Genomic DNA, 19,306 nt, shown 5'->3' on the forward strand with positions numbered 1-19,306 from the left:
TTATGAAAAATGTGTTGGCTGCCTCTTGGAGAGTTCTAGAAGTAGTTCAGTGCTCAATAATTTGAAGTGATGCTTTCCTTTTTTTGAAACTGTTGCTACTGGAAGGTTATCTGACCCTCTCCTGCTAACCAGCCCTTGCAAAACCAATGGTGGGGGGCTGATGGAAAATAACAGGCTGGGAGTAAACTCTTTGAAAAGCACTAAGCCAGCAGATAACTCCATCTCCAGATGATCTGTGAAAACTGAACTGATGTGAGAAACTACTGAATCCAGTAGGGAGGTGATGTTTCTGGATCCAGACATGTATATAGGGACTCTCTTGTTTTCAACCAGATATTAAAAAGTAATGGCAACCACTTTAAACTGGGATGTAACAATTTCTGATGGGCAAGGCTCTCCGTTCACTTTGTCTATCTTAAAACCAAAGTTTAACTCCTGGTCCTCTTCTGTCCAGATGGCATGAAGGGTTGCCAGCAGCTCCACAGAACCAAGCCCTTCCAGATGGGGTTTTTTAGGCTGTAATGCTCATCTGCTGCTGTTGGGTGAACATGAAAGGTCACAACTCTGGCCTAGATGCCTTCTTAGCTCCCCTTGGCTTTGAGTCTCTCTGGGGCTCCTTGGTGTGCATCCATACATACCCAGAGTGTATGTTGGTTGTGGCACAGATACCTGCTGTGAGGGGCTGTGGTCTATAGGTTGTTGGTGCCACAATGATGCAACTGTTTCATTGCTGCCAACTTCTCCCTCATCAGCTCAGCCCACGTCCTCAACCATAACTTAAAAACAGACATAGAGGTGCAAACCCATCCTGCTGTTAAAAAGCAAAGAGTTTTAAGATTGTTTGCTCTTTTTTTGCACCTAAATACACCCGAAAGTAAGGTGTTCGCCCATTTAAAGGCGATCCTCTGGCCATAACTCTCACGACAAGGAAGGACCAAGGCTGTCTTTGCTTCACAAAGGCAACCTCAGGTGGCCGACCTCGTCAGACTCCTGTGAGGGGAGCAGAAGCTGAGATGTCCAATCTGCAGTGTCTGGGAAAGGTGCAAAATGCCTTCTGAATTGTCACCCCTACAGACATCCACAGACCAAACCACAAATGTGACCTGCTGTTGGAGGCTGAATTTTTGCCTGCATGCAAAAGAGGGCTCTTTGCTTCTGCTGTGAGCTTGGCAGCAACCTTGCTTTTCAGTGTGTGCCTCTAGGAGTGGTATGTTAAGAAGCTGTAGTCCCTGAAACAGCTGCTTTGGTAAGTAATTAAACCAACTCCTCTGAGAGTCTGTAAACCTTTGACAGCATTTACTAGTAGGTAGCAATTTCAGCTTGATGCAAACATTTGCTGGCCAAGGTGAAACTCTTTATTTCTCAGAGGGATGAGATCTAAACATTTAGGAATAATATCTTACTGGTCTTAAACTGCAGATAAGTGACTTCCAGTCAGGAGAGTGTCCAGCTGCTGTGCTCTAATTGATGTCTGCATCCGAAGGAGTGTGGTACAATACTAGTAGTGACTTTAGATCTTCTGGGGACTGTAGATATGATTTATAATTGGCACTGTAGCTTTTTAGAGACACTGAGCTTAGCCAAGCCTTTTATATATTGTCCCGCTGGAGCTATGTGCTTGAATTAGGCACATGTTGAAGTGGTTGATTGTATTGGGGCTGCATTCATCTAATACGGCGTTGAAAACCTCAGGGTTCACTTAACAGTAGTGCTTTTGCTGATGCTTCTGGACTGATTGACTTCTCACTCTTCCAGATGAACAGTCTTCTGTGAACTGGAAGGAGGGCTTATCGTACAATTGCAAACAATTTGTGGAGACCTTCCTGGGGATCTATGGGATGTGCTGTAGAGCTTTAAAAATGAGATAGTCTTGTTCAATTTGGAGGAAGTCTAACTTCAAATGAAGAATAAGTAGAACTGTATTGTCTTAAGGGATAGTGAATATCTCAGGTAGAATCTTCTCACCCTGGTGAAGCTCATGGAGGCCAGAGGTTGATCTTCATTAGCTTCAAGTCAAGACTCTGCCTCTTGCTTGAGTGGCATTAGGATGAGATGGAGTCACCCTGTTGCTAGTGATGGTTGGGTCAGGCTTTTGAAGGAATCAAGGAGAGGCTTGCACTCTTCCTTTTTTGATAAGTTTGTGTAGATTGTGGATGCATTTTTTTAGACTGAGCTGCTCCAGTGCGTCCTGTTTGGGGAAAAGTTAGCTTTATGTATGTCAGTATAGTCACTGTTGTCCCCTGCTGGTATCACTATTGCGTCTTGGGCTGTGGGACCCACTGTCTGCAGTGGTACAAATGCATCATCTTGGTTTGGTAGATCTGTTTCCAGTTCTGTACACGTTCCTTACTGGTTTGGAGCTTCTGTGTTTCATATTGGTGGAGGATATACAGAATGGTTGCTAAGTTGTTGGCAAGGTAGGAAGGAGAAACCAGGTCAGAAGAACTCTAAATTTGTATGTGCAAATGCTAGTCTGTGAGCAGGAAATCTGGAATAGGTCAAAATATTGTAGTTTGATTGGCTTGGCCTCAGCAGGACCAACTGGGACTGGACTGCTATGTGCACGAGGGACTTCACCTTTTCTTCCTTCAGTAGTGGTGTTGGCTATCCATTTGCTGGCTGGTGACTGCAAATCCACGTTTGCAACTTAAATTGAACGGGTAGTAGCTGAGGAAGTAATCCAGCTTTATTGACTGAAAAGCCCCATGTGGTGATTAGTTCTTATTTAATTTTGCTGTTGCCAACTATTGGCAGGTCTTAATGTTTTGTAAAGAAAGGAGATGCATGTGTGTTGGCTGGAGCTTTACTGCAGTGGGAAGCTAGGGAGAGGAATATTGGAGACCCAGGAGAGCTGATTTGTAGTTTAGGAAGCGGAGATGGGCTGAGAACAGAAATGGGTCTTGGGAAGGGCTGGAGGAATGTCTCCTTGTGAGATGCTGAAGAGGAATAGTTCAAATAGATTTGTAAACAGGCTTCTCTCAGCTGTCAGCTGGAGAATTTTTTCTCCTGTTAATAACTTCGCCTTGACAGCAGTTTTTCTTACGCTGTATAGGAGTGTTGTTTCTTGACTAACATCTTCGTTTAAGATACAGAACTGAGTGTTTGGAGGTGAGGGAGGACAAACTGCTTCTTCAAAATGAAAACAAAACCCTTGGTGAGTTCCTTATTACTCTTCCAAGTAGAGCAGCTTGTATTGCTTGAGTAGGCAGGAGGTACAGTGGTAGATGGCATTGATGATAGCTCGTCTTGTGAGTCTCCGGATGGGTGGGTGAAGGAGGGGAAAAGTACCAAAGCTATGAGGAGAAGATGTGAGATTAAGCAACCCCTGTGAGGGCTGAATAGCATCCAGTAGTCCAGCATGGTTCTGCTTCATTACTTAGCTTATAACCACAGCAAAATATCTCAAAAACATCCTCAAACCTGTGCTGCCTGTGAGGTTTTTTGCACTGCTTTAATTAATGGACAGGCTTAGGGCTGTATCTGTGTGATGGGAAGGCAGTGTTTGAAGCCAAAAAGGTAACATCCCCAACCTCTTTTTCTGGAAGTTCTGAGTAACTTGATCAATATTTTGTTGCCTTGGCCTTTGCTTCCCTGCTTTGCTTGTTCTTGTCTACAGCTACGTTAGCAATTCTCTCCTGGCTTGTGCCAGGAGTAATCTTCCTGTTACTCACAAGGCTCTTAACTAGAAATGCCTTGGAAATAAAGACGACTAGTTGATTACTAAAAAGCAGCTGTGTCTCCAAGTACTCTTCAACCCCTCCTTTTTCCTCCAGATTGCAGTCTGTTTGGGGTAGCTTCCCCAAACCTGTACCTTGTTTTGTCAAATGATACAAGTGCTTCAGTTCCTTCTGTAGAATCTGGTGTAACAAGTATGGCAAAATGCACGAGTTGATGTGTCTTCAGAAGGTATGGCAGCTGATTTCTTAGAGCTTGAGGTTGCTTGAATCCTGGTGCTTGGGAGATGTGCTTGGCTGGCTACAGAACTTCTGACTTTGCTACCATGAAGCATGACTTCATAGAGCAAAGTCCAGCTTAGTCGTTTGGCCTTGGGAAACAAAAATCTTGGCTAGTATGTAGTATGTGACCTTAAAGCTTGATCCTTGTACTTGTTCTTCATATGTTTTGCTTAATCAGAAATGCAGTACTCCAGTGACAGTTTTACATATTGAATAGAATTGCTGAAGGGCTTTTCTGTCTCTCCTTCATTCCTCACGAAGCCTTTCTCACACGCTGAATTAACGAGATGCTTCTCTTCATTGGAGCTTGGTGGGAAAGTTGAGAAGACTCAGCTTTCTCCAGGCAGTTGTGTGCATACACTAAGTCTCAAGAAGTATATGTGTTGAGAGTGTTGCCCACTGCTGTCGTGCCAAGCTGTGTGATGCTGGGTGCTGGGTGGGACTACAGCTGTCCTGTACACACAAGTCTTCTGCGTGCCGTAGCATTGCCGTTAATTTACAAGAGCCAGCTGCTGGGGGGATGACCCTTTGGTGCTGCACAGTGCCAGTATCTCTCCTAGTGCCTGCCAGGACTTGTCTAAGCAGAGGCACCCGCTCACAGGCAAAGCTCACTGGTCTGATATTGAAGGTTATGAGTAAACGGCTTTGTAAGCCTGCTTTGGTTCTTGAGGATGGATGCCTGATCAGTTTAATGGGATCTCCTGTTGAGGCTGTTTTATTACAGAGCTGTAAGGCAGAGGCTCATAAAATCCTTATGTTTGGAAATGTTAGTTACACAGGCTTCACTGGAGACAAAAAACCCTCTCCTAGTGCCATGGAGTTGCTTCAGCTAACTAGTGCCTGGGGATGCTCCTCTGTTACTGACCCATAACTCTGTGCTGCCTCCAGTTATGCAGCGTGTTTTCCTTCTCTAGGGTCATAACATTTGCTTAATGACTGGTTATCTCCATGATTTTTGGCTAGAAGTTGTCATTAGCTGCTCAGAATCGGGGGACTAAGTGCACAATGATTATAGAGGCACTGATCTCTCGTTTCGCCTCCCGTGCATTCACAGACATGGTGGCTTAATTGGTGTGCCCCTTGGTTTCCCTCAAGCATCTCTCCACTGTCTCCTTATGTGACTTTCTGCTACGTACCTTTTGTGGGGGCTAGAAGGGAGAAAAATGAGACTCCTTCAAGGGAAACAAGCCAATTTGGTATGCAGACTGCATATAAATGCTTCTTTTGTTTGTGGCATCTGTCTGGCTGTGTTTAAGGACAGCTAACTGGTGACCCACTAACTTGGTGGCCACCATAGCCAACACCAGCACGCACCTGCAGCCCTCAGCCCTTAGCTGACTTTAACTCGGGATGTATTCTCTAAACAGTCTCCTCAAGGGGCGTGTTGGCTCTTCTGTGCCTTGGACTCGTTGAGACGTCATGGTGTTAAATGAGGATGTTTTTTAGCTTTAGTTCTGCGAGGTCTGGGTTAGGCAGAGCAGAGCAGTTTTAACCAGGAGTGTGCTCCTGCTGGGAGCCTCACTGCTGCATGCTTCTCACCGATAAGTCCTTCAGAAGGGATGCCTGTTTTGTTGCTGAAATTTGGATATATCCTGCTTTATCATCCATGTACAGAAGTCCCTTTCCTGATAATGCAGCAGTTTAAAATATACTGTTTATTGAAATAAAGTAGGCTTTTTTTTTTTTTTCCATGATATTGCTGGAAAAAAGGATGCTCTTGTCTTATTCTGTGTCTCAGACTGCATTTAGCCACTAAGACTTCACTGCCATTGATTTTCCTGGGAACTGGGTGAGGAGCATAACAATTGCCCTCTTGAATTTAAGCCTGTCCTGGCTGAAGCTGTGGAAGCAGGGTCAGATCCTGGCATGGGAAAGCTCAGGTGCCAGCCCATCCCTGGCCAGAGGACTGCTGGGTCTGTGTAGACCTTGCCATGGGTGCCACTATGTAAAACATTCCCCATCCCATGAGCAACTGAAAGATCCTCCTGTTGAGTGTTTCATTGCTTCATGAAGAGTCCCATGCCTTGAGTTTCTCTCGTGTCTTCTGGCACAAATTCTGAGCAACTCAACCTCCTTAACCAGGCTTTGCATGCTGGGGCTGAAGGCACCTTCAAATGGAGAAGAGTACGGCTGGACTCTTCTGGGAGCGGGGTGCAGAGCCTGCACCACCCCAGAAAGCTTACTTCTTAAAACTAAAAATAAGCCCTTTCTTTCTTTAGCAGGAAGTAGTTAAGCTCTGCATCACTGCAGGTCTAGAATGGGAATAGCTGATAGTGGGTGATGTGCAGATGTCTGCTAGTGTCCCTGCAGCTCTGCAACCCCTGCTTGGGCTTATGCGGCTGTCCCTGCCTTTCCCATCCCTCCTGGAGCTGGGCATACGAGGTGGTGGGTGCTGCTGGCCCTTACAGACCCAGGACAAGGTTAGTGTGGGCTGAAACCAGCCCTGCCTTGCATGGGTGTCAGGCACTGGGTTTTGGCTCTGCCCTTTTCCCCACCTGCCTTTCTGCCCCATTGTTCAAGGCAGGTTGGCAGCGGAGGAGGGAGGGATGCTACCTTGGTACAAGGGCTCTCAGCAGAGCCCTGGTGCTACTACAGCCATATAATTATTATTTTTTTTTTTTCTGATTGAAGCTAATGTAGAGCTGAAAATTATTTGTGCGTTTGTCTTAAAAGCTCATTCTTCCCCTTCCCCCCATTTTAAATAGTGCCTCTTCTCTTCCTAAACTAACAGATCGCATCACTTTTTTTCTTTTATTTGTGGGCTCATTAGATAGTCCAGATGTTTTCAATTAAAAAAATAGAGTAGAGTTTGTAAAGGCAATCTGAGGTGTGGGAAGAGGAGGGTTGCAGCCTCACTGACTGTGTGTCCCTTTTCAGCAGGGGAGATGGCATCAGCAGAAGGTGGTAGGCTCCAGGCTGGAAGCCGTTCTGTGTAATGAGCTTTGAGGCCACCCCCACCCAAGAGCAACCCAGTGTGCCGCTGTGAGTTGTGGTGCGAGTGCCCTGATCTGCAGCGCAGGCTATATTTGGTCTGAGATTACTCCCTGCTTGGCCTGGGTTGGTCCCTGGTGGGGCTCTGCAGGGTGGATTTCTTTTCCCCCGGCTAATGTAAAAAGTTCCTCCCTCGCTGCCCCTCCAGCCTGCCTGAGCTGCTGTCACTCCTCTCTGGTAGCCTTCTGAAGTATTTCAGCCAGGGTTATGCAGGGTACTGAGGTGCAGGATGTCCCCTCTCCATTAAGATGCAAAGCTCATCTCCATGTAGGAGCCAGTCCAGAAGTGGAAAGAGGGATTTTTTTTCTTTTTTTTTTCCCCCTCTCTGTCCACCCCATCCTCTGCTGTCTATTTTCTGGGATTCTGGGCCATTAACACAAGCATTACTCTTGGATGGTGGCGGAAAGTCATCCTGGAGCACAAGCTGCCCCTGGCCAAAGTGGTGGCAGCAGCTGATGGGTCTGCAACCAAGTGATGGATGCACTTGGAGAGACCTGGTGGAGCCACACTACGCCTGATATTTGTACATGTTAGAGGAGTGAAAAGTGACCTGGAATGGCAGGAGGAGGTACTCTTTGATTTGAGGGTTTGTGCAAAGAGGTTGGAAAACACATTGCAAAGAGCAGTTCTTTTTATCAGAAATGGCCACCTGCATCCCTGGATGTTTCTCCAAACCTCCTGATCATCTGCCCTAGGCACAGCTTTCTTGTCTCTTAATCTCCTAGTGAATATGCAAAAAGAAATATACTTGCAGCACTGGAAAAGCCTCTTTCAGAGTTGTTTCAGCACTGCAGAGAACAACCCTTTGGAAAGAAACTCAAAAAATAAACAGCAGCTGCTGCCGTGTTTCCCCTCCTCCTTTCTCACTCGGTTTGTGGAAACCTGGTGCACCGCCAGTTCCCTTTCCCATCCATTTGTGGCATTTCCCTGCCTGCTCCCAAGGCAGTAAAGCCATGGGATGTCCGCACACAGCCAAGATGTTGCATGCTAGAAGCCTGTTATGCTGCACCTACGGTGCCCGAGTGTCCAGCTGAAGATTAGTTGGGGTATATTTGCATCAGGGCAGATGTATCCTCGATGGTCTCCAGGCCTTCTCCAGTGTAGCTTCCCTGCCCTTTGCTGCAGATGGTCTGACCACAGTCTGAGCTGGGGCTCCCACCCTTGGAGCTCCCCAGGGGTTCCCACGTGGCAGCCCAAGGAAGCTACACATAGAATCATAGAAACGTAGAACAGTTTGGGTTGGAAGGGACCTTAAAGATCATCTAGTTCCAACTCCCCTGCCATGCACAGGGACACGTCCCGCTAGATCAGGCTGCCCAAGGCCCCATCCAACCTGGCCTTGAACACCTCCAGGGATGGGGCAGCCACTGCTTCCCTGGGCAACCTGTGCCAGTGTCTCACCACTCTCATAGTGAAGAAATGCTTCCTAAGAAGAAGAATATGGCAGAGAAATGGGCGGAAGAGGGACGTGGCATTTCTGAGTGTATGGGATGATCAGAGGGGTTGCTGTGTCCCTGCTGTGCTGAATCCTGGCAGGTACACAGCAGCGCACTTTCTGGTTTGGGCGGAAAGCTGTCTCAGTCACGTCAAGTCTTGGATTAATTGACTTGCAGTGTTACTAATATGTTGAACCTCGCTTCTCAGCTGCTCACAAAGACCCAGTGTTTGACTTTTGGACCCAGAAGTCATCTTGAACTGATGCAGGCTGTGTGATGAATGAAACTTCTATGCCCATAACACGGTGGTGGGTGTCCCTCTCTTGTCTCTCAGAGAGTGCTCTTGGCTGATCCTCCTTTGCTTGTTGGAGCTGTTAATCAACTTGTTTGCATCCTCTTGGATTGCAGCTGGCAGCTCTCTGCTCACTGGGTTGCTTGATACCAAAATCCAGCACGGAGGATGGGTGGTACCGTGAGTGCTGGGATGACCCGTGCCACAAGTAGATTGCTGGGTGGTCACAGGGGTGCTCAGACCCTGGTGTGCCAAGATGCCTTTGCATCTGCCAGCTTCCAGAATCGATGAGTACAGGAGGAGGAGGAAGAGCAGAAGAATATAAATAAAGTTTCTAGAAGGGGAAAATCCATCAAGAGGAGAAAATAACAGTGCTGGTTTATTCTTTCCCCACCTTCCCTTCTACCTCTCAGCTCGTGTCATCTTTTAACTCTGATAGTGGGTTCTCTCTGGCTTCTGCGTGCACGTACACTTGTGTGCAACTGCCCCACCTTTAGCTGGGCACACGCTGGGCAGAGGCGGGCAGTTTGGAGACGGGTTTTGGTGTTTTGGTGCCACCTTCCAAGTCGTTGTGTCCTTTTGTAGCGCTGCCCTGAATCTGCTGAATCGTGGTTTACAAACTGGAATGTCAGTAGCCAGGATGCACCAAACCAAAAATGATATTAAGGCCATGTAACACTAATGCTGCTGATTTCAGGAACAGATCTGGAAAATTTGAGCCCAGAAGTGACATTGCACTACTTAACTTGTTTTTTTCAAAGCTGATGCATAAGAAAACTTAAGTTTTAATAGCCAGTAATTGCTATTGCATTTAAAACATGGACTGATTGTTTGCATTTCGAGCAGATAACAGTCAAATGGATCAGTGCTCGCTCACAAACACCAGCCTTGTACCTCCCAGCCCAGATGCTGGAGGGGGGTAGTGCTAGGCAGAGCTGTGCTGCCAGCAGCGCTGTGGCTGCCCACTCCGGGAGGGCTTGGCAGGGCTGCCACTGGGCAGCACAGCTCTTCTGCTAATAGTCACTGTAATGCTAATGCTGAGGCTGCTTGAAAAGCTTTAAGCACTCAAAACGCTTGTCAGTGAAATGTTGGACTGTGTTGGTCAAATGTTTATTTTTTCAGAAATCTGAAAATATTGCTTATTAAATATTTTTCCTTCCTTTTCTTATAGGATCCTGCGGGAATCTTTGAACTGGTGGAGCTTGTTGGCAATGGTACCTACGGGCAGGTCTATAAGGTAAGGGCTCTACCTGAAGTGATCCGGCTTGCCTTGGCCATCTCTTGAACATAGAGCATCCCAGTTTATCGGCTTGGTTAGATTCGACCTGTTTCAGGCCTGACAAGAAGCCTTGTGGAACTCTGACTTTTTTGGTCTTGTGTGCAAGTACCATGTAGCACACAGAGCTCTTATTATAAGCAATTTATATTAGTTCTGAAGCTGTCACTAAAAAATAAATGCCTTTTTTTCTATCTTCTCCAGTTGCTTTTTATTGATTATATGATGAGGAGGGAGTGAAAAGTCTGTGCTTTCATAGATAAATCTTGATCTCTTCTAAGAGCTGAGTTTACGGCTGCAATAGGCTGCCAAATGACTTTGCTACAGTCTAGTGCTCTGCACGTGGGCTGGCTGCCGCCCTTTCCACCAGCAGAAACCTGCTGCGGCATTGAAAACACAACAGTCAGTAAATCTTTGCTTTAAATCTGGAAGCAGCTCTCCAGCTGAGAATAGTGAGGGGACTGTGCAGAATGGAATTTTAAACCCATAAACATATTGACAAGGATATTTAAAATGTCCAGCCTCTGCTAAATTACATTCCTGTCCCAGACACCTCTTTAGCTTGAGAGATTTCCAGAATTTGTTGTCTTGTGGTGGTTTTTTGTGTGTGATTGTTGTGGACATGGGGAGGTACTGAATTATTTTGAAGTCTGGATTTATCTGCTCCTAATACATGGTGTGGAGATGTTTCTTGGCATGCTTGCATGAGGAATTTTCCAGTTATTTTGGATACGCTGGGAGACAATAGCCCTCCTTGGCCTCATTCTCCAAACACTTCTGTATTCATGGGCACAAGTTCTGTATATACGTGTACTTGTGCATGTGTGTACACACAGAGATCCTGCTTACCTGTCATGCCCGTATTCTCTTTTGACTGTAGAAAAGAATATATTCATGTGCTGTTATTCGGATGCAGCTCTCGCCTCTCATGCGGTGAAAGACAGTGAGCTGCCCCTGCTGAAGAGCAGAGGAGAAGGGTGCTTAAAAAGCTGCCTGTCAGGAGATATTTGTTCTGAATTCTGGTTTCCCCATCCTCCAGCTGCTGTATAGTCAGCACGAGGATAGAGAGAGATTGAAGTGAACTGAAAATGAAGTGGTACTTCAGGAGTTTTGTACGTGTGAATTTTTGAACCGAACTAAGTTTAAAAAAACCCAACCAACCGACCAAAAACAAAGGAAAAAAACCCCACATCACAACTATTCTTATCAAGGTTATATTCCAGGGAGCCTTCTTCTAGTATTTGTTGTTTTTCCACTGTGCATTCCTGCCATGGGAGCTCCCTTCTGGGCTGTTTTTCTTCTCAGCTGCTAAAATAATGGTAGAGGGTGACCTAATTTTAACTGCTCTGTATTTCTAACAATCAGTGGAAAGTATGCGCCTTTAACGGTCTTTGAAAGTGTCATGTTTTTGTGGAGAGCAGAAAAGGGAAATAAGCTAGCTGGTGCTGACACTGCTGGTTGCGTTACTCTGCTGATCGGGTTTCCCCTTGCTGTATTTGATTCTTTCAGTGCGTCTGTGTGTTACCTCAAAGCAGGGGAAAAACTACCCAGAAACACCCAAGTGTAGGCTTTCTGGGAGATGAACACTTCTGTGTTCCCTTTTTCTTCTGCTGTACAAGAAGAAAATTCCTCCTCTTCGCTGTTTTTAACTCACTGGAATAATCTGAGCGTGCTTGGTGTGATTCATTTGGTACGGGTGCCAGACGGGATGGTGACGGCGGGGAGAACACTGCTGTCCAAACCAAATTAGTAAGCATTGAGGTATGAGTTCAGGTTAGGACTGACTTCAAAGCTCTCTTAAGCTGAAGTCTTGGAGTAGCACTCGCTCTATAAACAAAAAGGGACTTTGATATAAAGCATACATAACTGTTTATGGTGTCCCACCCTAAAACCTAGTGTAGAAATAAGATCTCTGTGATTCTGTTCCTCCAGATACCATTGCTGTATTTATCTCTTGCAGCAAAACAAGTGGATCAGCTTTCAAGACACACAGACCTTCTGGCTCCCTTCTAAAACAGCCTTTAAAAGTGGCCCATACCTAGGAGCAGTGTCCTCTGTAATTAGATGGTTGTTGCGCTGCTGTTTCAAACCCAACTAGGGTGGGGCTGGGGTTTTCCCCTCCTCTGGGCTGATGCTACCCGAGGGGCACCATCTCTGTCCTCTTAGAGGCTGTGTGTGTGCCTAGTTAGATTTTTAGATGAAGAAGGAGTAATTCATTGTGGTACCTGCTTTGGTGCTGGCTTCCTAGCCCTGGCTTTGCAGGTCCAACTCTTGTGCTCTCTCTCTGCCAGGAGTGGTCATCTGGTGGGCATCAACTCCCCTTCACACTGCTCCTCCTTCTCTGAAGCGAGCAGAGCAGCTCTCCCGTTGGGAGGAGATGCTTATTCCAGGCAGGGTAGAACAACTTATATTTGTGTGCTGCAAGACTGCTATAGCCGGACTGCAGCCCTGATGCTTCCCCTAGAAAACCTGACTTAGCAGCCAGCTGTAACAGTGCTGCGGGACCATCTTTGTGTTGGAGACTAAAGATGTCCTAGTGGTAATCAACCGGCCTGCCCAGGACCTGGAGGTGCAAACCTCCCATTGATCCCATGGGATAAAGTGCATGGTTGTATTGTTCTGATGACTGAATGATATTGCAGTCTGACAGGGTGTGGAGCCTGAGAAATGTCTGGTAGTACCACAGTAACAGGAACCATCAGAGAACAGTGGTTCATGGAGCCAACCTTAGGATCTGCTATGTTGGAGAAGTTGGGGAGCCCCTGCCACAGTTCGTTTTCTTGTTCATGGGAGAAAAGCTGTATTGGCCAAGTCCAGTGCACATTAAGAGCTCTCAAAGGAAGTGCACCCCTCTGCCGAAGCATGGGCGCTGGGATGAAGTTAGCTGCTCAAGTTGCTTTGGTCCTGCTTTCTGGGTCATGATTTGAAGGTCTCTTTCAGATGGTACACAATGCTTCTGTAAATCAAAGACTTGTTCTCTGAGGCTTGTGCTGCAGAGGCAAAGGCAACTTGTTTGGGTTGATCTCTGTATTTCAAGTAAAGGCCTTTCTTTGCTCAGGACTGCAGGTTACAGCATGGCTGTGGTGCTTCCCAGCTCTGCCTGTGCCCTACGGACACCTGAACGCTGCCGGAGTCCTCAGCAGCAACCTGCTCTGCTTGCTCTTTTCTAACCCCAACCACAAACTCTTTGCTTTGGGTAATTGCAGAGAGAAATAGCATTCCTTATTCACTGCTTAACAATCTCTTGTGAATAGCTTGAATTTTATTTTAATGAGGGACCATAGTGGTGATGGTTTATCTCTCTAATTGAATCGGAAGCTTTTCTTTATTTTTCAGATAATCCTGCATCTAATGTTACAAATTGTAAACTGTTTTTGATAAAAGGCTGAGAGTTTGCTAGCTCCTGTACCAGACGTTATTGCAGCAATGCATTTTTGCATTGCTTGGATTTCCTCTTTTTTTTTTTTATTTTTTTTTTTATTCAAAGTGTTAAAAGAAATGGCCAACAGGAATACAATGAGTTGGACTTGGGGAACTGAGCCATTGCCTCATTGTTTTTTAGCAGGTAGCTGATGGCTGAAGGCAAAATTGTAAACACAGGAATCACTTAAGACCCTTTAGAGCATTTTCTAAAACGTGAGGAAATGCTGCTTTTATATTCCAGAGCATTATTATTATGGCTTATATCTACTTTGCATTAGAGAGCAAGCAAAAAGTCCTTAAAATGCTGTGTATGCTTAGATTGCCTGGATAAATCACAGCATCAGGGCCACAACTGCTGATGTGTCTAATACCAGTAAACAGGTGGGTTGAAAGTAAAAGGGACATTGGGTTACTCAGAAGTACCTTTTGAACAGATCGTTACAAAGCTGTGGGAAGACATGCAGTAGGCTACTTACTGAATATGTTAAAAACCAAAGCTATCCCCTGGTGGTTTTAGACTTGCTTGGCCAAGGGTGTTCTCGCACTTGCCTGTGCACAGCATAACCAAAGCAAGGTTTTGATGCAAGCCTTTGCAAGAGTGAAAAAAATTAGTAAATATGTCAGATGGTAACCTTTGCCTTCTCTCTTCTTGTGCCGTTTTTTTCCGCACTGAACAGGGAAATAAATTATGTTGAGATTACGTACTCACATGCTTCTTCCCAATCATACCGGGACAACAGTCATTAATGCCAAATGCTGCTTTGCTTAATACCCTGGGGATGCGGCTCTCCATTTACAGCTTTAGCAAGGCTTTATTTTACAGGGTGCAAGATACAGTACTGTGGGCTAACTCCATAACTGCACAATAACTATTGATTGTTTAATTAGCTGGTAAATGCCATGTAATCGCTAAGCCATTATGCAGTATTATTCAGCGCTCTAAATTAGAGTGTGTGGGGTGTGCGAGCCGCAGGTCTCACAGCTGTGGCTCCCCAGGGCGCTGCTCTGCCATCGTCACTGGATGAGGTGGAGCAGGGCTTACACCCAGGAGCCACCTTGGAGTGCCACCAGCCACCTCCAGACAGGGTACCTGGCCACGGGCTGTCCCTGTCCCCTGCCAGCACAGGTTAGGCAGCGATTTGAAGAGGATGTGGTTTGTACAGTTGCCCTGTTGCACTGTGTTGTGTCTGTCTGGGGTACAGTACCTGGGGGAAAAGGATGAAGCAGTGCATCCCAAGGTCTGTTGTCAGGGTTTGTTTATTTATATGGTACCCAGATGGCACTTGCCAGAATCCAGGACTGATCCACCTGGAGGCAAACGCCAGGTTCGACCCAGTAGATGAAGATGTTGAGGTGTGTGGGTATGAGGAAGTAAATACAGCATTTGAAATCCAAGGTCACCTGCTGCTGGAGAGGGGGGTGCAGCAGGGCTGCTGGGACCCTTTGGTCCCAGAGTCGACCCCCTGAAAATGTCCCGGGCACAAGCCTGTTCTCGATAACATTGTTTGCACATGCCAAATGTGGAAGGATAATGTGTCCTGCTCTTCTGGGTGATGTGTGCTCACCTGCACAGTGGCATCCTTTGGCGTGGCACCCCAGGGCATCCCACTGCTGCAGGCTAGTGGGGTAATGGGAATATGCTAAAGAGAGACTTTTGGAAGTTAAGGATTGGGGTTTTTTCCTTCCTTTTTACATTGTTTTGGAGGGGAGGCATGAGAAAATAACTAATATGCAGTCTGTGCCATGTTCAGCCTGCCTGAGGTCTGGCTCTGCCCAGCTGCCACTGATAAAGTGCTGGGCCCTTGCATCAGCCCTGTTGAGAGCAGAGACTCGGCAGGTTCCTGGGTCATTATTAGCAGTTCAGATAATTAGCCTGAGTCAAGAATGACATTAATTGTTTTTAATAATCAGTTGTTTTATTGTCTCTCTTTCCAAAAGGCTGATGGTCAGTAGTTGGATAATTAATCACTGTTGCTTTTAGCCGTGTGGAAGAAGTTATGATGCTGCACACAATTAATATTTCCTGGGGATTGTTGCTGTGAAGAATTAATCTTAGTTTATGTACACAGCTTTTATAGCTGAAGACTGACTGCTGTGCTTTGCTTGAGAGACCAGGCTGAGAGCATGCAAACTACGCGCACTGCGTGCAGACCACGTCTTGCTGCTGGCCACCTCTTGTCCAAACACTCATCCTGTAGTGGTGGCTGCTCTGTGGTGGTCCTGAACATGCTAATGGCACCTGGTGCTCTGTCATGGGCCACCAAAGGAATTCAGAGCTCCGTTGTCATGCAATCTAACTCTCTACTTTAGAAAGCCGGCTGTTGCATTTGAAGATGCATTGTAAGCTTTCCCTTTTCCTACCTTCTTGCTTATAAAATGAACTGTAGTGATGTGAGATTGGGTGTGACTTGAGCTACATAGGTTCTTGTAGCATCGTATGCTTGGCTTTGGGTCATCCTTTTGTTTTTAGCTTCTTCAGAGATGGGTTTTGCTGAATGGCAGGGCAGGCTGAGTGTAACCACACGTTCATGTGTGTACAGCCATCCCTCATCATCATCTGATGGTCACTGCATCCTGAGGCAAACGCAAGGGATTGGTACCCTCCGATGTGGGTAGCTCCCTGGCTTTCCCCATGACTTGTCCTGGGCTAAGAGCCAGCTCCATAGAGCTGAGACAGGGAAACACCTTGCCTCTGCCCCATTGGGGCAGTAGGGCAGTTAACCAGCACCGAGCTCACATACCCCATCCAGGGCTCTCCTTTCTGCTGGGATGGCTCAAATCTTTGTCAACATGCAGACCCGTATGGGTGGGCACCAGCTGCCTGGCATCTTCAAGGTCATATAAGGGCCATGTGAGCATGAATGGATTTACGAGACTTACCAGCTGCTTTATAATCCTTCCTTATTACAAGCACAGTATTAAATATTAAGCCATTGTTTCCGCTGGGATGGCTCCCTGTGCCGGCCAAGAGGATGGCAGTGCTGCTGTGAAAGGATGCTTGCTGGGGTGGGGGTCTCTGCTGCTCCCATACACACCCGCTCATGGGTGGTTCTGAGTTTTTTATCAGCTTTTATTGAGTTGCAGGAAGGGGCTGGGCTGGCATACTGGTATGTGATAAAGCGTGCTGGCTTTATCAGAAGGAAAACGGGCGACCTCAATTTATCAGCTTCCCTGTGATGTTAAAATATCTCTAGAAGAGAAAGTCCTTTCCTTGCTGACTCAAATGGTGTGTGTGTGTGTGTTTTTCTGAAATAGGGACTTGTTTTTGCCATGAAGGCAAGGAAGTCTTAACTGGAATATGCTTAAAATTATGTTTCATTCTTTAAAAAAAAAAGAGGAGGGGAAAAAAAAAAACCAAAAAGCTTTGTTACCAGAGCAACTGGTACATCTTGTGCTGCTTCATTCTCTGAAACACAGAGAGAGCCCTCAGCCCTCCCTCCCCTCAAGAAACCAGCCCCCACACACCTACGTACCAATATGTCACATTAACTTTGCTGCTTTCTGAATAATATAAGGGAAAGGTGCTTTTTACATTTCAGTCTCATAGAGCTCAGGTTATAAAAGGTGATTAAAAATGTTCTTGTATTGTCTCCCATTTAATCTCTCTTCCCTTGCCTCACTTCAGAGTTTGCAATGGGAAGGGGCAAAGCGGAGGTCAGGAACAAACTGATGCGCCTGTCAAGTGACATTTGTCCACTCTCCTTTGCGTTGCGGGGTGCTCTGCTTCTGTAAATACTGCACAATTCTGCAAGATGAAAAAAAAAAATATTTGCAATGGCATACGGGGAAAATAGCTACCTTTGAAGATGCTAAATCAACTGCCTGCAGCAGAGCATGTGGGACATGGTGGTGGGTCTTGCAGCGCTGTTCATATGGGGCCAGGCAAGGACAGAGATGGAAGGAGAGCCTTCTTCTTGAGCGGTGGGTATTTGAAGATACTCCATGCAAGCATCTCCTTTGAAGAAGTCATGAGCAAGCAGCATTTCCAGTGCCATGTTCTATCCCATGGAAATGATTGGACTGGGGACTCAGACCTGTCTTTTCTCAGGTCTTTTGTGAGGGCACTTAAAGTGGGACAGTTCTCTGGTTGACTGTACAGCCATGGTATCTATAGGTTACACAGTTTTAGACCAGTGCTGCTGGATGTGTGGCCTGTTTTATGCAAGTGGAGCTGCAACAAGGCAGTCTGGGAAGATGAGGGTGTGGACTCATGTAGCTGTATTTAATACTGTGTTCTGAGAATCATAAAATCATTTAGGTTAGAAAAGATTGAGTAAGATTGAGTCCAGCTCTTAACCTAGCAATGCCAACTCCTAAATCACGTCCCTAAGCAACACATTTAACTGGAAGACTTACTGCCTAGAGGTCTACAAACTGGTCCCTGTGAATTGTCAGGCTCATCTGTGCTTGTGTGGCTGCTGTTGAGGTTGCTCAAAGTCCCTTGACTTTGGTCAGGCTCTTTGGTTTTGCTCATGGTGATGTACCTGGGCATCCAGCTGCCATCTGCACTGCTCAGCGTGGGGAGCTGGGGATGCATGGAGAGCTCTTTAGAAAATAGATAGCTTTTCAGAATGGGAGTTATTCCATGTGAAAGCATCACTCTTCCTTTCAGGAGATGCAGCTTCCTGTTGTACTAAAGCTTTCATTGCTCTGCTCCATGTAATGTCTTCAATAGTATGTTGTATGTCATAAGGGTGTGGTCACGGCCAGTGAGTGAGATGTAGATGGTGTAAGGCTCTGGGTGGAATATAAAAAGTAGATTAGGAGCATCGTGATCTAAGTAGAAGCTGGTGTCTGCTGATTTTTTTGTTGTTGTTGATATTTTTATTGTATTTAGGGAGTATCAGGTTGATCTAGTGAATTGGAGACTAGCGCAGTGTACAGGAAGCCTAGGGCCAAGTCCCTCTTCCTGTGGACTTCTTCTGACACCTTTGCTAAATGACTTCTTTCTTCTCCTTTCTCATCCCTGTCCTATCCCTCTCTCCATAAAATCAGAAACAGGGTAACGCTGGAAAGATCTGGGGGCTGACCTAGGAGCTGCTTGGTGGTAGCAGCATTGGAACGCCGTCTGTGAGGAACTGATGTGTTAGGCGCCCCTGCACTAACATTCTGAAAACAAAAGGTTGGGGGTGAGACTGGTTCCCAGTGGGGCAAAGTACAGCAGCAGTTAGCTGTTAGTAGGTCAGCCGAGCGAAACAATCTAAAGCAGCGCTGAAAAGTAGGTTTCAGAGCTAGGAAGTATTTTGTTCTTCCCAGCTCTGAAGGTGCCACTCTCAGCTAAGAAGGGGAGAGGACTTTTTACAAGGTTTAGAGAAGAGGATGGAGGGAGCAGTAGCCTGTGAACATTGGTGCAGGCTTTGTATTCAGGTACTCACAGTTGCTGGAGTGTTTGTCTTCAGGGATGTTTCTTGCTGGTCATTTTTTATATATGTTCAAATTTTAGTGCAGCTTGACTTGCAGCTGACTTTGAAGACATGAAGGCAAGCAATGCCTATGGGGAGCCATTTGGAGCTCTGCATCTTTTTCTGGTTACGCTTTGAAGACTCGCTGCAGCGAGAAGTCTGTCTCTCTTGAAATCTGGAGTTTATTCTTAGGTTTACCTGAGAAGCCCTTTACACTAATTACCTAAAGATGGAAGGTGCCAAGCAAACACAGCCTGCTTCCAAATGTTGTGGGTTTTTTTCCTCGCCACACATAAGAATGGCAGATTGACATAATCCTTTCTTTTCTATAAGTCTTTAATTTTTTTTTTCTTTTGTGTTTTGATCTCTAAATTCTTGTGTTTGGATGTGCTTGTGGAAGCATGTGGCTAGGAGCCCAACTCTGTCCCCATGTCCCTATCACACTGCCCTTGTCCCCCAGCCCCCATCTCCCTGCATGGATGGCTGAGAAGGAGGTCAACGAGGGCTTCAGACAGCACTGCAATCAGGGA

At 46.2% G+C, this 19,306-nt stretch overlaps 1 protein-coding gene across 6 annotated transcripts in view; it reads left to right on the plus strand.

Moving 5' to 3' along the window:
* TNIK (TRAF2 and NCK interacting kinase) overlaps window positions 1-19,306 on the plus strand; it is a 160,292-nt gene that overhangs the window by 17,594 nt on the left and 123,392 nt on the right. For all 6 annotated transcript variants that reach the window (XM_054073961.1, XM_054073955.1, XM_054073956.1 and 3 more), the window contains exon 2: window positions 9,847-9,912. In XM_054073961.1, coding sequence (XP_053929936.1) covers window positions 9,847-9,912 — 66 coding nt within the window. The remainder of the gene's footprint in view (window positions 1-9,846; window positions 9,913-19,306) is intronic.

The sequence above is a fragment of the Cuculus canorus genome, chromosome 9 (genome assembly GCF_017976375.1).
Source record: "Cuculus canorus isolate bCucCan1 chromosome 9, bCucCan1.pri, whole genome shotgun sequence".
NCBI classification, from domain to species: domain Eukaryota; kingdom Metazoa; phylum Chordata; class Aves; order Cuculiformes; family Cuculidae; genus Cuculus; species Cuculus canorus.